At 45.8% G+C, this 19,175-nt stretch overlaps 1 protein-coding gene and 1 long non-coding RNA gene across 6 annotated transcripts in view; one reads left to right on the forward strand and one right to left on the reverse strand.

Moving 5' to 3' along the window:
• The window catches only part of LOC307205073, a 448,154-nt gene that overhangs the window by 285,369 nt on the left and 143,610 nt on the right, over positions 1-19,175 (reverse strand). The gene's annotated exons all lie outside the window — the stretch shown is intronic.
• KDM2B (lysine demethylase 2B) overlaps positions 1-19,175 on the forward strand; it is an 89,753-nt gene that overhangs the window by 68,468 nt on the left and 2,110 nt on the right. For 4 of the 5 annotated variants that reach the window (XM_079956429.1, XM_079956432.1, XM_079956431.1 and 1 more), the window contains 9 exons: positions 3,330-3,554; positions 9,364-9,507; positions 10,785-10,871; positions 12,406-12,678; positions 14,633-14,671; positions 15,347-16,020; positions 17,047-17,210; positions 17,955-18,116; positions 18,528-18,746. In XM_079956429.1, the coding sequence (XP_079812555.1) occupies positions 3,330-3,554; positions 9,364-9,507; positions 10,785-10,871; positions 12,406-12,678; positions 14,633-14,671; positions 15,347-16,020; positions 17,047-17,210; positions 17,955-18,116; positions 18,528-18,746 (1,987 nt within the window). The remainder of the gene's footprint in view (positions 1-3,329; positions 3,555-9,363; positions 9,508-10,784; positions 10,872-12,405; positions 12,679-14,632; positions 14,672-15,346; positions 16,021-17,046; positions 17,211-17,954; positions 18,117-18,527; positions 18,747-19,175) is intronic. The other variant, XM_079956430.1, reaches the window with a different exon arrangement.

Below are 19,175 nucleotides of genomic sequence, written 5' to 3' on the forward strand. Positions count from 1 at the left end.
GGCCCTCTGTGCAGTGGATGGATTTGACACACTTAATAAACTGGTTAGAAGACTTTGCTTTGTTCTATATAATCATCATCTGCTTCAAATGTGTTGTGAAATTGTATAGATCTTCTTGAACAACTCCCAAAAATGCAACGTCTTTTTAAACAATTCTTTTTAATAGCGAAATAAATTCTAAGTTGTTGCTTCAGATGGTCATGAGAGTGGGGATGAAAAATGAACTGATCATTAACTAACCCAGAGCATGTGTTATAGGGGGTTTATTTTGCTCCATTGTAGACCTACTTCAGAAATATGAAAGAAGCACAGGGGCTGCTGTGTGTGTGCGTGCGTGCGTGCATGCGCACACACGCATGTACAACATAGACACTTTCAGACACTTCAGGCATTGCAGGGGATTGGACTAGAGGGCCCTGGGGGTCTCTTCCAGCACTACAATTCTAATTCACACATGACATTTTCAGACCTACATTTAAAAGAGTAAAGTGAGGGGAAACCTTTGCTTGCAAATCTGCATTATGTGTAATGTGGAGTCAGACCATTGGTCTGGCTAATTCAGTGCTGTCCAGGGTGTCTGATGGGGGCCTCTCCCAGCCCTACCTGGGAGACTGAGCTCATGCAAAGCATCTCCTCTCCCACTGAGCTATGGCTGCTGCCTTTCTTACTTGCTGCAGTTGCCTACCCAATGTACAGTCAGCAGCAGTCATAGTCAGCTACTGTGCAATGTATGAACAGGCTGCTCTTATGCTGTGTTAACATAGGTTTTACATTTATCTTTTTTTCCTTCCTGCTGGGAGCCACTGCTCCAATTCTCCTTGTTGCCTTGACTAATGGTCTGTGGTAGTTACCTTGCTTCTGTAACAATGATGAGTCGCAGTTTTAAAATAACTGCCTGGGGCTTCCCTGAAAGAGGAACATTCTTTCACTTAATAAAATGTAAAATGAAACTTGTAACAACTTTTACTTTAATGGCTTGTTTTATGTCATGTACCCAAAAGTGCAATTCTGTGCATGTTTACTCGGAAGTAAGCCCCTCTGTGTTCAGTGGCGCTTACTTCCAAGTAAGTGTGTTCTGATCTAAATAATAAAGAGCCCTCTAACACCTTTAACCTGGGGTCCAGTTCATCAGAAGCAAGTATAATCCTCATCTGGCAGGTATTTGGGAAGAATGTTGGAAGTTAAATAGCAACAGAATGCTAAAAAATATGGCCTGACAATTCTTTTGGAGCTCAGTAAGAAAGGCAACCCTTCCCAACAGTTGTAACTGTGATGCCTTTAAAATCAGTCACCTACCAGGACATCAACTTGGCTTAGTATGGCTGTAAAAGGAAATTCCAGTGTGAAATTGCTGAATTATATTTTCCAATAAATTCAGTTTGGATAGAGATGATGGTTTCCTCTTCCATTACAGGTGTTAATTTACCTAGCAATGGTAAGATGTTTGGGCCATCACCAATTACTGCCATTGTGAAAGGTCACTGTTTTAATGTTGCCTGCCTTTAGCTGTAGCTGTGTTGCCACAGACCATGCTACAATTGGCTACCTAGCTCCTACACCCCCCCCCCTTTTAACTGAGGATTATGCATCTGATGAAGCAGACTCGATTCCACGAAAGCTTAAGCCAGACTTCACATGGTTTTCCCTCCTGGAAATAGGTGTCTCTAAATGTCAGTTGTTGGCCTATATGATGTCTAGTGACTTTTGTGTCAGGCTGGCACTGGGTGCTTAGACTCATGGCCTAACCTACCTTGCAGGGATGTGGCGACAATAAAAGCGGGCAGAGAGGCATGGAAGCTGCTCTGAGCAACCTTGAGAAAAGGTTGGATAAAGGATGTAGTAAATAAAAGAGGTGTAGAATCACGAAGCATAGTTTGCATGATGTGAGCGTAATTTTACCCACTTCACTAAAAGATTCTATGAGTACTGAAAAGTCCTCTCACCCCACAGTGATGCTTTATTCTCCCAATTAAAGGCTTGGGCAAGCAAAAAATAGTCTGGTGCTTAAGCAAAGATGGTGCCAGGAGTCCTTTCACAAACAGGGAGCCACCCCTGAGAAGGCCTGTCTTTGTGCTGCTGCCACCCTCTGTACCTCCCTCGAAAGGCATGCGGGAAAGGGCCTCAGTATGATAAGGTTCATATGGGAAGAGGTGGCCCCTGAAATATTGAGTCCCTGAGCTGCATAAAACTTTATAGGTCAAAACCAGCACTTTGAGTTGAGCTGGGAAATTAATTGGTAGCCTGTGCAGTGATGCCAATTTAGTGTTGTAAATTCATACTGCCTTATTCCGGTCAGCAATCTGGCTGCTGAATTCTGCACTAGCTGCAGTTTCCAAGCAGTCTTCAAAGGCTGTCCCAGGTAGAGCACGTTGTAGAAATCTAACCTAGCGGGTACCAGAAAGTAGACATAAGAAGATAGGGTGACAACTAGGCCACCAGTCTAAGCTGGTGAAAGGTGCTGTGGGCCACCGATGCCATTTGTGCCTTGTGTGACAGTAATAGACCCAGAAGTACCCCCAAGCAACAGAGCACCTCCTTCAGGGGAAGTGTAACACCCTTCTGAACAAGCTGAACTTCACCCGTCCTGGCTAGGGAACCACTCGCTAAGAGCGCCTCAGCCTTACCTAAATTAAGCTTCAGTTCATTGGCTCCCATCCAGTCCATTACCAGTGCCAGGCCCCAGTCTAGCACATCCATTGATACGTGTGCAGACATAAAGGAGAGAAGCAGAGCTGTTTTTCATCCACATACCGCTGACAATGTGTCCTAAAACGCTGGATGACCCCACTCAGTGGTTTCATGTAGATGTTAATAGCATAGGGGTAAAATTGCCCCCTGTGAGACCCCTGAACAACTCTCCCCAAGCACCACTGTTGGGGAGTGGGCATCCAGGAAGGAGTGCAGCCCCCACAAAGCGGTGCCACCCACCCCCAGCTCAGATAGCCACTCCAGAGGGTTTCTGGAAGCTGCTGAGAGATCAAGGAGAATCCGAGGGAGGCACTTCCCAATTTCTCTCCCGATAAAGATAGTCATGCAGGGTAACCAAAGCAATTTCCAGGCCAAAACTTGACCCAAATCTTAATTTAAATGGCCAGCACTGGTGGGCCTTGGCAGGGTTTGAGGACCCCAGAAAATTCTGAAGGATGCCTTGTTCTGGTGCCTGGTCTTAAGTAAGCCAGTTCCTTGCAGCCTCTGTCCCTGTATCTGCAAACTAGGGATAATGATTAGAATATGATTATCCTTGCTCATAAGGTAAGGACTGAGAAGTAGGGTATGGGAAATACTTGGAACGTTGCTGTTTAAACATTGCTGTTGCTTGCCCTTCCCAGAACCGGGCTGTCGGGAGACCCAAAGGAAAACTGGGCCCTGCCTCAGCCGTGAAGCTCGCTGCGAATCGGACAACTGCAGGAGCACGCCGGAGGAGGACGCGATGTCGCAAGTGCGAGGCCTGCCTGCGCACAGAGTGTGGCGAGTGTCACTTCTGCAAGGACATGAAGAAGTTTGGCGGGCCTGGCAGAATGAAGCAGTCGTGCATTATGAGGCAGTGCATTGCGGTAAGCCTATTGCCTGGTCGCCTTGTGCAATGATTGAGAATCACCTTTAGGTGACCATCCTGGAAATGTTCTGGCAAAATTGGTGCTCACAGACCACAAATCATGAAGCTAGGAGGCAGCCTAGTTCAAATGCAGGCAAATAATAATAATAAAAATTTACATAATAAAAATTTACAGATTTTTTAAAAGTGCTAGAAACAGGGGGGGAAAACAATAGTTAAAAAGCAATTAAATAGTGATAGAACTAGAACTATCCTTATGTATCTATTTAAACCATACAAATAACAACAATTAAAATGCACCACACCAGCCCTTTCATTAGAAGCAATCAGTTCCCAAAACCTCTTGGAACAAAAGAGTCTTCACCTGCTGGCAGGACGACAAGGAGGAGGGAGATAGTATGCCTTCTTCAGGGAGGGGTTCCAAAGTCTGTGAGCAGCCACCAAGAAGGCCCTCTCCCACATCCCCACCAAGTGTGACTGTTCAGGTGGCCCAGGGCAGGTTCATATTGGAAAAGATGAACCCTCAAATAGCCTGGACCTAAGCTGTATAAATCGGGACGCAGGTGGCGCTGTGGGTTAAAGCCTCAGCGCCTAGGACTTGCCGATCGAAAGGTCGGCGGTTCGAATCCCTGCGGCGGGGTGCGCTCCCACTGCTCGGTCCCAGCGCCTGCCAACCTAGCAGTTCAAAAGCACCTCCGGGTGGAAGTAGATAAATAGGGACCGCTTACCAGCGGGAAGGTAAACGGCGTTTCCGTGTGCGGCTTTGGCTCGCCAGAGCTGCGATGTCACGCTGGCCACGTGACCCGGAAGTGTCTCCGGACAGCGCTGGCCCCTGGCCTCTTAAGTGAGATGGGCGCACAACCCCAGAGTCTGTCAAGACTGGCCCGTACGGGCAGGGGTACCTTTACCTTTAAGCTGTATAAGGGCTTTATAGGTCACAAGCAGCATTTTGAATTGTGCTGGGAAACAGACCAGTAGCCATTGGAGCTGTTGTAGCAAGTGAGTTATGTGCTCATATATTTTTATTATTATTATTATTTATTACATTTTAACATATTTTTAAAAAACTGCTTTCCTAACGTGTCTGAGTTTGCACCGAGTGTTCTGTTGTAGAACTTGAATTTCCTCACTGGAGAAAGGCAGAGAGCTGTTACCGGGATTTCTAGGTTTCTTGATTGCAAAGCAGAGGAACGTAGGAAGCTGCCACGGAGCTTGATCCATATGGCTCAGCTCTGTCTACCCTGCATAGCAGTGTCTCCCCAGGGCTTCAGGTACAGGCACCCTCAGCCCTAACAGGAGATCCCAGGGTTTGAACTGGGGACCTCCTGTATGCAAAACAGGTGTTCTACCCCTGAACTGCAGCCCCTTCCCCTTAAATGTGCTCCATTGAACAGAGCCAATGGCATTACACCTCTGGGTACAACCATGGACTCTCTGGATCAACTTGTCCTGTGTTGCTCCTCTATGAAACCATCACAATAATAGCTTGTTCCCTGCTTATTAGGATGGGGGTGGGGTCTGGTTAAATGAGAGATTGCACCGAAAGCAGCATTTCTCAAACTTGGTTCCCCAGCTGTTGTTGGACTACAAGTCCCATCATCCCTGGCTAGCAGGACTAGTGGTCAGGGATGATGGGAATAGAGCTGGACAATACCTGGTTTTCAACATCACGATACATCCCCAGCTACAGTAAAAACAGTGATATGCTGATATATCACAATGTCTGAAATGTATCTCGGTTGCTTCCTCCTCCCCACGTACAGTTCCCTATCCCTGCTAAAGAGCACAATCTTGCTGGGAAAATCTCCTGGGCGTTTGTTGGGGGCTGTCTTGAGGAGACAAGTGCCTGTTCATATCAGTGGCGCTTGCCCAAGGCTGAGTTCCAGTGGCTCCTTCGAAGCAATATCACAAGTGTTGTGCAACTTTGCCTTATCTTTGTGTTCTTTTCTTCTTGAATAATCCCACTCTTTAAAGCTACTTGTCTCTCTAGTGAGGGATTTCAGTCCATGTTCCATTATCTGATGTAGGGTTTTATTCATGTGAATTACCTTCCAAAAGCATCTGCTTTTTAGAACTCTCCAAGCTGTAGAATCGGCTTACAGAAAAGGGGTGATTTATAATCCTTTCTTTTAATCATTATTGCTTTTCCACTGACAGCGCCTTTGTTTATTTTTCTCCCCCCTCCCTTTTGTCATAAGACTTGTAACAGATTGCAGCAACCCATGTTTGCATTTGTGTCTCCATAATGTAGGGGCAATTAATTAAGTGACCTTCAGCACCTGAGTTGCTGGGCACAGGGATGATGCAGAAAGCAGAAGAAATGTAGAGTCTTGTGCAAAACCTGGCAATGGTCACATTCCTGAATGCTAGGAATCCTTAACTGGCATCCTTGGATTATAACTAAGGCTGCAGCCTTGAATTAATTTTACAGCATAGTCTTATACATGCCCACTCAGAAGAAAGTCTCATTGAACTTCCTGGGGCTTATTCCCAGGTAAGGGGTTATAGGATTGCAGGCTAAAAAGGTCTCCCCTATTAAAAATAATATTTATTAAAACTACAAATGCTACCCACTATCCTAAAATAGGCCACTCTAATCTGAGTGGTCTGTTTTCATAATCTTAAACAATGAAAATAAATTGTATTATGCTGGTTAGTGTTTTTTTACACTTTCGTGTATAGACAGTCCCCTGTTTACACACCTTCAATATGTGCGTGACCATGTATATACACGCATCGTGCAGAACCTGGAAGTGACCTGGAAACGTCATAAAAACATCACTAAAAGGGTGGAGTGTTTGCAGGTCTTTTCAATTATATGTGATTTCACCAACGCTTGCGGTGCCTCGGAGCGTAACCCCTGCGTAAACTGAGTGCTACCTGTACTTTTAAAAAGTTCACCCTCTTCCCCACCAAAGGCGGCATGCCTCTTCAAGTATATTGCTTAATTCACTGGCTCATATTTCTGCAATTAAAAGAGCTGGTGTGGTGTAGCAGACTGTGGAACTAGGACCAGGGAAGCCCACTTTAGGATCCCCTCACGGAGTGATCTTGGGCCAGACACTGTCTCCCAGCCTAACAGGGTTGTTGTGAGGATAAGTTGGAATGGATGGGAGAAAGGGAAACGTGCCTGCACCCTTAAACTCTGGAGGGAAGGTGGCATACGAATGTAGTTAACACACCTAATTATAGCCTGTGCTTTCCAGTTAGATTATGTATTTAGAAAGCTATATCTTGATTTCTTTTAAAAACCCAGAGCCATAAGAATACATTTTTAAAATAACTGAGCAATATTTATTTATTTTTTATTTGAACGATTTATATACTGCTTAACTACCATCTTCTCTAACCAGTGTACAGAAAATACAATTTGGAAAAGGTAATGATACTTCAGTTAAAATGTCTGCAATAATTAAGAAAAAAAATCTTCAGTAGGCACTGGAATATATATGAAACAATCTTAAAACCATCTAAAAAAAGTTTGTACCATCCAATAATATTGGTAAAGCTGAGCTTTTATATGGCACATATTAATAGAGTGCCTGTTTTGGCCGTAGCTGCAATAGCAGCCCTTTTGGGTGGGTCAGTATTAGCATCACCAGAAGGGAGCTGAGGCTGAGGTGATGGCTTGCCAAAGGCAAACTATCAAGCTTGCAGCGGAGCAACTGTGCTATCGGCTGCCACACCAGCTCTCAATGAATTATTTTTAAACCGCTTTTATGTAAAACAGTCAAAGTGACTTACAAGGGACAAACAAATGGAAGAGAAAACCAGGTGAAACAAAATTAAATAATCATATTGAAATGACAAATGAAGAGCAGCAGACATAAAGTTCCTTAAAACCAACAGATCGGTCTGAAATGCCTTGATACATGAGCGCAAGATGATCACCAATCCAGGCAATGATTGAAGTTTCCAAACTTCCACAGGTGACACATTTGCAGCAGATTAACTATTATGGGACATGGGTGGCGCTGTGATCTAAACCACTGAGTCTAGGGCTTGCTGATCAGAAGGTCAGCGGTTTGAATCCCCACAATGGGGTGAGCTCCTGTTGTTCGGTCCCTGCTCCTGCCAACCTAGCAGTTCAAAAGCACATCAAAGTGCAAGTAGATAAATAAGTACCACTCCGGCGGGAAGGTAAACGGCGTTTCTGTGCGCTGCTCTGGTTGGCCAGAAGCTGCTTAGTCATGCTGGCCACATGACCCGGAAAAACTGTCTGTGGACAAACGTTGGCTCCCTCAGCCAGTAAAGCGAGATGGGTGTCGCGACCCCAGAGTCATTCGTGACTGGACAACTGTCAGGGGTCCTTTACCTTTACCTTTTTAACTATTATTTTATTATCTATTGAATTTGTTCATTGCTTTATCTTGCCTAGGGCAACCCAAAGCAACTCACAAGTGGACAGATAGACCAAATTCCCTCCTAGATACATTAGAACCAAGAGAAAAAGATAAATATATATAAAACATTCACCTACTTCTCAAAGGCCATAGGCACTTAGAGGCCAAAGGACTGGTCACAGGGAAACATTTTCACCAGGTGCCTAAAGAACTGTAATGGAGGCACTAGGCGAGCCTCCCTGGGGAGAACATTCCACCAGTGGGAGCCACTGCAGAAAAGGCCCCGTTCTCATGTCACTACCCTCCAGACCCGTCATGGAAGAGGCACATAAAGAAGGGCCTCATGGGATAATCACAGGGTCCAGGTCAGTTCCTATGGGGAGAGGTGGTCCTTGAGCTTTTTTAAGAGCTCACTTAATGGTTTTGGCCTTTAGAACATACTATGGCAACAGATTTTATAGACTGGAAGTCCCTCCCTCCATGCCTTCCAGCAGGCGAAGACATTCATGTTCCAACAGGTTTGGGGTAATGAAGGGGCTGTTTTTATTATAATGATTGGTATGGCTTTCATAGATTTTATATGTGTGTATAGTTTTACTTTGGTCAATGTTTAATTGCTTTTTAATTATTTTTTCTATGTTTTTCTGATTTTCAGTTTTATATTTAAGCCGTCTTGTGTCCCATTAAAGAAAAAGGCGGGTTGTAAATAAACATAATAATACTTAACTGTTGTATGTGTAAAGAAGCCCTTCTGCTTTGCAGAAGGACTGGAGGGATCTCTCTTTGATTGATTGATTGACACTCAGCTCTCAGTTCTTGAGATCTTTCCTCCAGGATGTCCATTGCCTTGGCAAGGGCAGACGCAAGAGGCAGGGTGCGCCAGTTGGGACCCCTAAGTCGGGCTACAGAAGCAATTGGAGCAGAATCATAGAACTGTATAAGCATAGAGTTGGAATTGGAAGGGACCCTATGGGTCATCTAGTCCAGCCCCCTGCAGTGCAGAAAGAACTGCCTTTCTAACAGTTGCTTTCCAGAACAGCCAGCTTTAAGTTGCTCAGAACACTGGCACAACACAGAGCCTAAGTGAGCCGCGCACCACCCCAGCTCTAAGCTGGAAGCCAGGATATGGGGGCTAGTTTGCAACAGCGGAATCTCCCACCTCAGCAGGAGGCCCAGAGCTTGGCATGTTTTCCTGGTCTCATTTCAGAGGTTGGGGACAAGGCCCTGCCCCACCCCGGATTTGCCAGCCCCTGTTCCTCTGTGTGTGTGATGTTACGATAACGCCTTGGCGGGCATTGAATCGCAGAATCAGAAACACATTGGGCTTCTCAGGCCTTTTACAAGAACCAGCCACAGAAGGTGCTGCGGGCTGAGAGGGTGGGGAGGTTTCACAGGTGTCTGTGCTGATAGGTTGCTGCCTGTTTCCTGATCTCTGCTCCTTTCCTCCTGTTTGTGTGTGTTTAGCCAGTGCTGCCCCACACGGCTGTGTGCCTGGTGTGTGGGGAAGCGGGGAAAGAAGATACGGTGGAGGAGGAGGAGGGCAAGTTCAACCTCATGCTTATGGAGTGTTCCATCTGCAATGAAATCATACACCCAGGATGCCTCAAGGTAAGGGCTCTCTGAGGTGGGGTCCAGAAGCTGCATCAAAACAGGCCTTGCCTTAGTGTTAGATTTGTCATGTTCTTTGCAAAATGATGACATGTTTGGCAGTCCTTTCCTTTTACCTGCAGCCACCACAGCCTACAACCTCCCCAACCACCCACAACTCCGTAGCCATGCATGGCAGCAAGGTCAACCCAAGGCTCTTTGTTTCCTGAAGCCAAAAGACTGGTAGGGCTCATGGGAAGCCAGATTACCCTCCTGCTTCTGCAGTCCTGAGCAAACAGCAAAAAGCAGAATTCTGAACACACAAGTAATGGATAGAATTCTCTGCCACAAGATGTGGCGGTGGGCGCTGGCGCCGATGGATTTAAAATAGGATTGGACAAAGTTATGGAGAAGGAGGAGACTATCAGCCGTAATTAAATGGAACCTCCATGTTCAGGGTCAGTGTACCAGGTGCTAGGGACATCCAGTGGAGCATTGCTTTGCCCTTTCTGAAGACGTCTCATTGGCCGTTCTGGAGATGCTGATGGACCTTTGTCTCTGATCCAGCAGGGCTCTTTTAACATTCAGGAGTTCCCTGGCATTCTCTTCTCTGCTCAAAGGGCTCTGTCTGCTATAATAGTGCATAAAATGGCAGATTCTTGGATCTGATGCCTGAAAACATGAAAGGGGAAAATGGCACGTCAGCAGGCCCAGACCCAGACAGGCAGGTTTATGGCAGGGTTCTGGGCCAGCCTGCCTGTAATTACGCTTGCTTGTAGTTACCCCCATACGATGAAAGCCTGGAATGTCACTGCAAGGTGGTGGTGCAAATTAGTTTGCCATTCAGACGTGGGTATAAAGAATAAAATTGTTATTATTTGTTAGGCACAAGGAAGAATTTCCCAGTAAGATTTCTTGGATCTGTTGTATATGCCAACCCTCCCTTGCAAGCCTTGTTATCCTCTCCCATAATATTAGTTTGTGAAGCCTTTCTTTTCTTCGTTGTGAAGACCTCTTGATACAATTTATAGACAAGACTTTAGAATCCAGGAACATCCCCACGTGGGTGTAGAAGTAAAATTTTCAGAGATTGGGGAGAAGGACAGGGTTTACTTTTGCTTATGCTAGATGAAGCAGAATAAATTATATGAAAGATTCAAAATGTAGTTGACTGACATAAATTGTAAATTATCAGGACACTTTTCAAAGAGCATTTTGTTTAAAAAGTGGCAAGCCCTGCCTGCCTGTATATTGGGAGCTGACCTGTGGCTTCCTGTTGTGTGTCTTTTTCCTCCCAGGTGCGGGAATCAGACGGCGTTGTCAACGAAGAGCTGCCCAACTGCTGGGAATGCCCAAAGTGCAACCACGCTGGCAAAACTGGGAAAGTGAGTTTCACTGGAATTAATTGTGTTCGCTGGAAGGGAGCTGTGCTTTTTCCTTCCTCTTTTTTTTTTTTTACACATGCTAAGTTGCTAATCTCACTGCTGAGCAGGAGCAGCTGCCAGTGTGCTCAAGGTTTCTCCCCTTGCTTCACAATGCAGCCGGGAGATTGTCTGCCGCTACTGATCTTCTCTGCTGAGCAACCCCAGAGAAGTTTCAAGGAATCCCTCCCCCCAGTTATGCTCTCTGCTTTCTCCCACAAAAATTGAGAAACTGGTCAGACCTTCAGTGTGTGTGTGTGTGTGTGTGTGTGTGTAAGTGTAATATAAATATAAAACCACACATGCATTAAGGACAACTCTTTTTCCATTCCATATTAACTGCTGTGAAGGTTTCAAGATTTGAAGACAAGACTCTGACTTGTCTTTCTACTATTACTTTAGTTTTGTTTTGTAAAGCGACTATATATAAAACCTTACTTATTATACATATATCTCTGCGGTGTTTAAAATGTGTCTCTCCTCCCCCAAACTAATTTAACACACTTCATTCACTTCTGGCCAGAGGCAGACAAGGGGAAAGGAGGCACAGCTTGTGTCTCTCTAACCCTTTCCGACTCCCAACCCTGTAGCTTTAACTTCCCCTGTAGAGTTTTATATATAACTGCAATTTCATCTTGTGCAGGGGTCCAGTTCCAAGGGTTCCTCATATACTTGAACTGCCCTGTGCGAACATCCTAACCCTTCCCTGGTGCACTGAGTGGGGCTTTCTTTGTAAGCAAGGCAGAGAGCTTGAAAGCTCTTTTCATACCAGGAAAGTGTTGCGTGGTTTTAATCTGTGCAAATTCAACTGTGCAAGATTGCAATTGCACAAATTAAATGTGTGTAAGATGTGATTGTGAGGTATTGCACTCTTAATGTGTCCTTCCCCCTCAACCCTTGAGGGCAGGAGCCAGCGGGTGGAGCCAACTGTTGCTGGCCCTTTAGCTCTGGTTGAGTACAGAAAAAACGGGAATCACTGAACATAACTCTAGAGAGAGTTGACAAGATTCCCTGACTATAATAATGTGGGCACAGGACCTTGGGAAGGAATCAATGGGTTGAATTTCTGCTGCCACTTATAAGCTGTGGTGCAGGGTGGAAATTTTGTGTTTCATAATATCATTAGTGACAGTAAATGGCTGCCAATTGCAAATACAGTATTTGCTGAACTTGGCCGTTTCAGTCATAATTAATATTTTTCAGCTGAACTATCCTTTTGCTTTTGCCTCTAAAGTCTTTACAAGCATTCCAGTAAATTTCACTGGGTGTGGATGCCAGCAATATTTTTAAAGCTTTGTTTACTAAGTGAAATCACTTTCTAGAGGCAGGGTGGGAAGCCTGTGCCCGCCCCCCGATAGAGCTGACCAGCAACTTCCATCCACATCTGGAGGGGCAGAGGTTTGCCCCCTCCCATTTTCCAGAAAACCCACATTACTACCTATGAGCCACGACGAAAAAGCATAAGATATAAAGTTTGCTTGTGTGCTTTGTCTCTCTGGCGTACAAGCAAAAGCGCGGACCAGGGTTCAAGTACGCGTCAAACCTGCCCGGCTCTCTGCTGAAAGAGCAGAAGATCAACCGAGAGAACAAAGAGGTTGTCCCAGACGCCACCAAGCGGAAAGTCGAGTGCGAGGAGCCCCCTCGGAAGAAGTCCGATGACCATCCCAAGAAGTCTCCTGTTGACCCTCTTTTGAGGAGAAAGTCTGAGGAAGTCCACCCACGGCGGAAACGGAAATTCGAGAAGCCCCAAGAGCCTGCCATGAGGAAGCGGGTATGTGTTCTCCCGGGGGGGGGGGGAGTGTATTGGGCCTCTTTGGGAGACCTTAGAGGTGGCCTTGTGAGTGAAGCCTGGTGGGCATGCTCCCAGCCTGCTTGCCCACCTACGTGGATCAACGCCAGCTATTGTGTGACATGTCAGAACTGACAAACCTGCTTGTGGGATGTTGCTGTCAGGCAGGTGTCTTGAGATAGCAAGCCAAAGTGCTGCAGCAAAAGCCATAATAATAAGGCTCAGTCTTTGAGCATTCAAACGCATGAGTGCTTCACTGATGCTACCTTGTTACAGTACTTACAACAGCCCTGTAAGGTAGATCAGTATTCTCCATGTTGCAGAAGTCGGGCCGTTAGGCAGAGTGGCTTTCTGAAGGCCACGGCAGAGGCAAGGAGACCAGCCAGGGTCTTCTGATTCAGTGATCCAGCCTCGTGGGCTGCAACCCTGGGCACATGCTTACCTTTCAGCTTGCTTCTCAGCAGACATGCTTAGGATCCAATGGTTAACCACTATTGCTAATAATTCTTTGACCTCTACCCTATTCCTCCTTACTTTAACTGTTTTATCATCATTGTTTAAAAGGCAGTTGCATCTCATTTATAGCTCTGCTCTACATGATACTAATATTTATACAACATGTTGCATAGATGTTGGGGAGATGCTGTATGAATGGTAATACGTTAAAAAAAATTAACTATTTAAAACAAACGATGCAGTGCTTGCTCCCTTGTGCTCCAGGGGAAAGCAGGAAAGACTCTGGCTGTTGCTAACGATCCATTCAGTTTCTAGAATTAGGGAGGCCCCCAAATGATAAACTTCTACTTCATGATGTTCTTTGGAAGACAGAGAGTGAAGAGGGACCTTAGGTCTGTGTTAGAGAGCAGGTATTCCATTCGAAAGGTCCAAGGTTCAGTACTCAGCATCTCCAGTTTAGAAGAAAAGAAATAATCAAATAACAAGTGATGGGAAAGGGACCCCAAAGAGGCACTGCCAGTCAGTGGAGGCAACACTGACCTGGGATGCAGTAGCTTCCTGGGATGCAGCCCATTCCTAAAACAAACCTCCTTTCCTGTCTCAGCCACTAGGTGGCACTTATGGGTCTTTTCAGACTGGTGCTGTGAATCTCCCTCTTTCCCTTCCTTCCTAGTAGCCGTTTTCTTCCTTTGAAGGTGCCCTGTGCAGTCCCAACTCAATGTGCATCTTTGGGGCTGGCAAGGTCACACATTTTTTAGCGTATTTTTCCTGGGTGTTCTGTGGACATGGAGAGGTGAAAAAGCCCTTCTCTACATCCTGCTCTGAGGATTTCTCAAGAGATTGGAGGATACCACCCACCCTCTCCATCTCCCTCCACCATCCCATCCTTGGAGCTCTCATAAATGTTTCCCATTCCATTAACATCATTTTTTAACCATTCCTAAATACCGGGTCCTGGTGCGACTGAGTGGCAAAGATTTGTGATCTAGGAAGCTCTCTGTTCAAATGTCACCTCGCCTGAAAACTCCTGAGGTAGCCTTGAGCAAGCCAGTGGTGATTTTAAGTGTCTTAACTAACAAGCAGGTTTACACAATTTAAAAAAACAGCCTTGCCCACAGGCTTGTAGTCAGCTTCATTATCTCCTTCCGTTTACACTGTAGATGTTGATGTTCATACTATCCAATATTTTCAGCTGTTTAATTTTTAAACTCTGTATTCTAAGAAATAAATACGGTAAATCATGTATTTTACACCTGAATTGTAAAACCCTTGGACTGCAGTACTTCCTGCAGGTTACCTAAATCCCCTTGGATTCTATGGGAATTAAATAGTTCATTGGTGTACAGGATTGCAGTCCTTGGTCACTGAAACGTCATACAAAAATGTTATGTACTGTGTGTGTGTGTGTGTTAGCTAAGTTGTTTATACTAAGTCTTGTCTCTTTGCTCTCTCCCACCCCACAATCCCTTTCTGACCACAGTTAAAACTAGGCAAAGAAGAGAAGCTGTTCAGGAAAAAGGTATTACATTAAATGGTGTAGATTTCTTCCATTACTTCACTCACCTATCCAATGACTTGCTGTGGCTATTCTGGAAATGGCAGGTTTTGAATCTTAGATTGGGGAGGGGGGACAGCTGGTGTGTCTTCTGCAGCTCTGCCTACACACCTGGAATCTTAGGTTTGATTAATTATTGGTTCTTGCAACATGGAGATATGGTTAGCAATGAAATTCAGTCCCCCTCCCTGCGAAAAAGAAGAGCAGCCCTGCTGTTTTACTCTGCCTCTGTGAAAACCTCGCGGGCCTATGGTAAAATGTCAACCTGAGTTAGAAAATTGTGATTTGGGTGCAGAATGCCCATCATATAACTAATTTGTTGTGTGTCCTTCCTCCACATCTACTTAGACCATGTTTTGGATGACATTTATAGTTGAGGGAATTTATTGAGAATCTCAAGGCCCACCTGCACCACTGACTTAATGTTGGCGGAGCTGTAAAAGCTTGGGCTGTATAATACCAAACTAAAATTCTGAGGGCTTTTTGTTGGAAGAGCAGGTGATCTTTTTAAGGGCCCAAGGTTTCTTCACAAAGCTACAGTTGCCCCTGAAAGGAAAGGACCCCTTGAAAGCAGTTTTCGTCTATAGGCTTGAGGGGTGCCCATTGCCTTTGTACTGAGCCAGAACCTTCCCTTTCCAGAGGCGATCGTGGAAGGCCACAGATGAGCGAGCTGCCCTGGTCAAGCCAGTCCGGCGGTTCAAGCAGGAGCCTGAGGAGGACCTCCCAGAGGAACCTCCCAAAAGCAAGGAGAGTGACCAGTCTCGCTCCAGCTCCCCCACGGCGGGGCCAAGCTCAGAGGGCGCAGAGTCCCGAGACAAGAAGAAGTTCAAGATCCGGCGGAAAACCCGCCTCCCAAACAAGGAGCTGAGCAAGGAGCTGAGCAAAGAGCTCAACCAGGAGATCCAGAAGACGGAGAACAGCCTTGCCAATGAGAATCACCAGCCCATCAAGTCTGAGCCGGAGAGTGAGAACGAGGAGCCCAAGCGGGTGCTGGGCCCCGAGCGGCCTCACCGCTTCAGCAAAGGCTTGAATGGAACCCCCCGAGAACTCCGGCACCAGCTCTTGTCCAGCCTCCGGAGCAGCACCCCCCGGGCAGCTGCCCGGCCTCCCCGCTCCCTCTCACCCCCCAAGTGCATTCAGATGGAACGTCACGTCATCCGGCCGCCCCCCATCAGCCCGCCCCCAGACTCGCTCCCGCTGGATGATGGGGAGGCCCACGTCATGCAAAGGGAAGTCTGGATGGCTGTCTTCGGCTACCTCAGCCACAGTGAACTGTGTCTCTGCATGAGGGTTTGCAAGACCTGGAACAGATGGTAAGGGGCATCGGAGGTATTTGCGTCTTGGTAGTGGGAAGGGAACAAGTTCTAGACAGCAGGATTGCCAGGGCCATGACATTTGGTAAAATAAAACTCAAGTAAAGATTCCAGTGCCACCTGCAGAATCCTGTACATCTTGGCTTTGTTTCATAAAAGGGGAGTTTCTAATAATAATAATTTATTATTTATACCCCGCCCATCCGGCTGGGTTTCCCCAGCCACTCTGGGCAGCTTTCAACAGAAGACTAAAATACAATAACCTCTAGACATCTTGATTTCTTTTAAAAGGTGCAGGTGAGATGCTGTGGTCATATTTCTAATATCTGAGTTTGATGGACACTGATAATGGCTTTGGAGAGGGTTTGGTTGGGTGTTCCAGGGAATTAACTTCCTGCTCACTTATTTCTTAAAATCCAGTGTGATTCAGTTTCTGGAACGTTGCAGTAATTATCCAGGTATCCCTGAAGATATCATGGGCTCCATTCATGCAAGGTCCATGATAGAGAGCCTGTGACCCTCTAGATTTTGCTGGACCGCCTTTCACAGTGTCCTTAACCAGTGCTCCCCCCCCCCAATAAAAAATAATAAAAATGTTTAGGGGTACTCTCATTTTCCTACTCATATTGAAATACTGCCCCTCAATGAGGCCAAACATAGATTCACAAAATGTTTAGGGGTATGCGTCCCCCCAGAAAAAGCACTGTCCTTGACTATTAAGCATATTGACTGTGTCCAATAGGAGTTGGGAGTCCAACAAAATCTGGAAGGCCACAAGCTCCCAGCCAGTGTGTTAGGTGTTTACCACATGTTCAAGAAAGTCCAGGTATCTGTATCCACATCAGCATTTTGAAAAATTCTCATCCTATTTATAAACTTTTTTTTCTGATGCAAAACTCAAGCTGCTCGTTGTAGGCTTCCCATTTCCCCTGGTTTTGTTTGAGGTTTTTAAAGAAGTTGTGTAGGTCTCTCTGTCCCAAGTGCCAGACCAGCTTTCTTATGAAACCTTCTTCCTGATCTGCTTAGGTGCTGTGATAAAAGACTGTGGACCAAAATAGACCTAAACCACTGTAAATCCATCACCCCTCTCATGCTCAGTGGTATTATTAGGAGGCAGCCGGTCACTCTTGATTTAAGTGGGACAAACATATCGAAAAAGCAGCTGAGCTGGCTCATCAACAGGCTCCCAGGTAGGTCTGCAGTGACTACAATGTGCCCAGGGAGTCACACACATCACATCTCCTACCTTTTGTGGGAAAGAGGCCTAAATGAACACTATTCTCTTCTCTACCTTGCTGAGGCCAAGAGATGGACATCGCAGCCTCAGAGCCCAGTTAACTGCTTTTAATGTTTCAGATAGTAGTACTGTCTGGGTTCCTGAATGGCTACAGTCTGGCCCTGGTACAACAGGCTGCACAGGAAATGTTGTGGCAGACCCAGGCAGGAGTGGGAAGCAGAGCCCGATACATTAAAGGTGGCTCATGACGAGGCCTACATTTGTTCCTTTCGATAAACTCGGGAAGTTGTATGTGTTTTGTACAAGAACGACATTTTAGTGTCCTAACGACCTGCCTCTAAGCTTGGCCATTATTTATGTTCACCTGCAATATTATTTCAGCTGTTAGTTTATTGCTCTCTGGAGAAAGGCACTAGGAATACTTTTGAAAGCAGAGCCTGGTGAGCCTGTGGCCCTCCAGATATTCTTGGACTCAAGCTTCCATCAGCCAGCATGGCCTGTGGTTTAAGTTGATGGAAGTCATAGTCCAACAGCATCTAAAGCGGCACAGGTTCTTCATTTCCGCTTGTCATCCTGTTGGTTGTGTTAAGCAGGAAACTTTTCAACCTCTTACTGTAAAACTAGAATGCCTTCCCTCCCCATGCACTCCCCAAAGAAATATCTGCTCAGTGTGCTCACTTCCCTTTCTCTTCCCTAGGTCTCCGAGATCTGCTGTTGTCAGGGTGCTCATGGATTGCAGTGTCTGCTCTCTGCAGTTCTAGTTGTCCACTCCTCCGAACACTGGATGCGCAGTGGGTGGAAGGCTTAAAAGATGCACAAATGAGAGATCTTTTGTCACCACCAACTGACAACAGGCCAGGTATATCCTCTTTCCTTTGTATTTGGGCCAACACGCAGAAGGAAAAAACATAAATGTGGTAGTGGGTTAGGTGCAGGATTCAAATGTTTCCCGAGAATTCTAGGATTGCTTTTCAGCTATACCAGTTCTACTGATTGTGTCTCTGTGTGTATTATGTTCCTGTGTAAAATTCAGTTTTATGCACCCACTTATAAAAACCCATTTATCAAAAATCTCTATTTGGAGCAGCTGTCTACATGCAGTTTTCTCATTTGGAAGTCTAGGGACTTTTTGGAAATGCCTCTACTTCCATTGTATTTTAGCCATTTGTAATCTCATATAGCTCAGCCTGATGTATCAGTGGTTAGAGAATTTAATTAAAAAATAAACATTTCTCTCCCATCCCCCCCCGGGTCCTTGATTCTTGTATAGGCCAAATTGACAACCGGAGCAAGCTGCGCCACATCACAGAGCTGTGCCTGTCTGGCTTGGACATCACTGACGCTTCCCTGCGTTTGATTATCCGGCACATGCCTCTACTGTCCAAGCTCAACCTCAGTTACTGCAACCACATGACAGATCAGTCTATTAACCTGCTAACAGCTGTGGGAACCACCACACGGGACTCCCTAACAGAAGTTATTTTGCAAGGTATGAGATTGGGGGTGGAGGGGTGCTAACGGACAGGTCAGATTCAGCTGCCTAATTTTAAGGGCCCCGTGATGAAGGTTGAAATGCTGCCTTAAAGAGCAGAACAGCCCACTCATCATTTGATGTTCAGCTCCACATACAGTCCCAGCACCACCTCAATCTGGTGCTTCCTTTACACCACCGCTGGAGAATACATGACCCACCTGATGTCAGCATGCCTGTGGTCATAGATGGTGAGAATGGGAATCCAAGAAAATGAGACAAGAAGTTTTCAAAGTGCCCAAGAAGTTTGTGCTTCTGCTAACATTCAACCTTTATTAAGGGGAGATGGGAATCCTTCAGGGGCAATTCCTTTTTGTGGAACAAGGGGATGAGGGAGACTGGAGGCCATTTTCCAAAGTCTGTTGGGCATTAGGAACCACAGCAAAC

The sequence above is a fragment of the Podarcis cretensis genome, assembly GCF_951804945.1.
Source record: "Podarcis cretensis genome assembly, chromosome: 16".
NCBI lineage: Eukaryota > Metazoa > Chordata > Lepidosauria > Squamata > Lacertidae > Podarcis > Podarcis cretensis.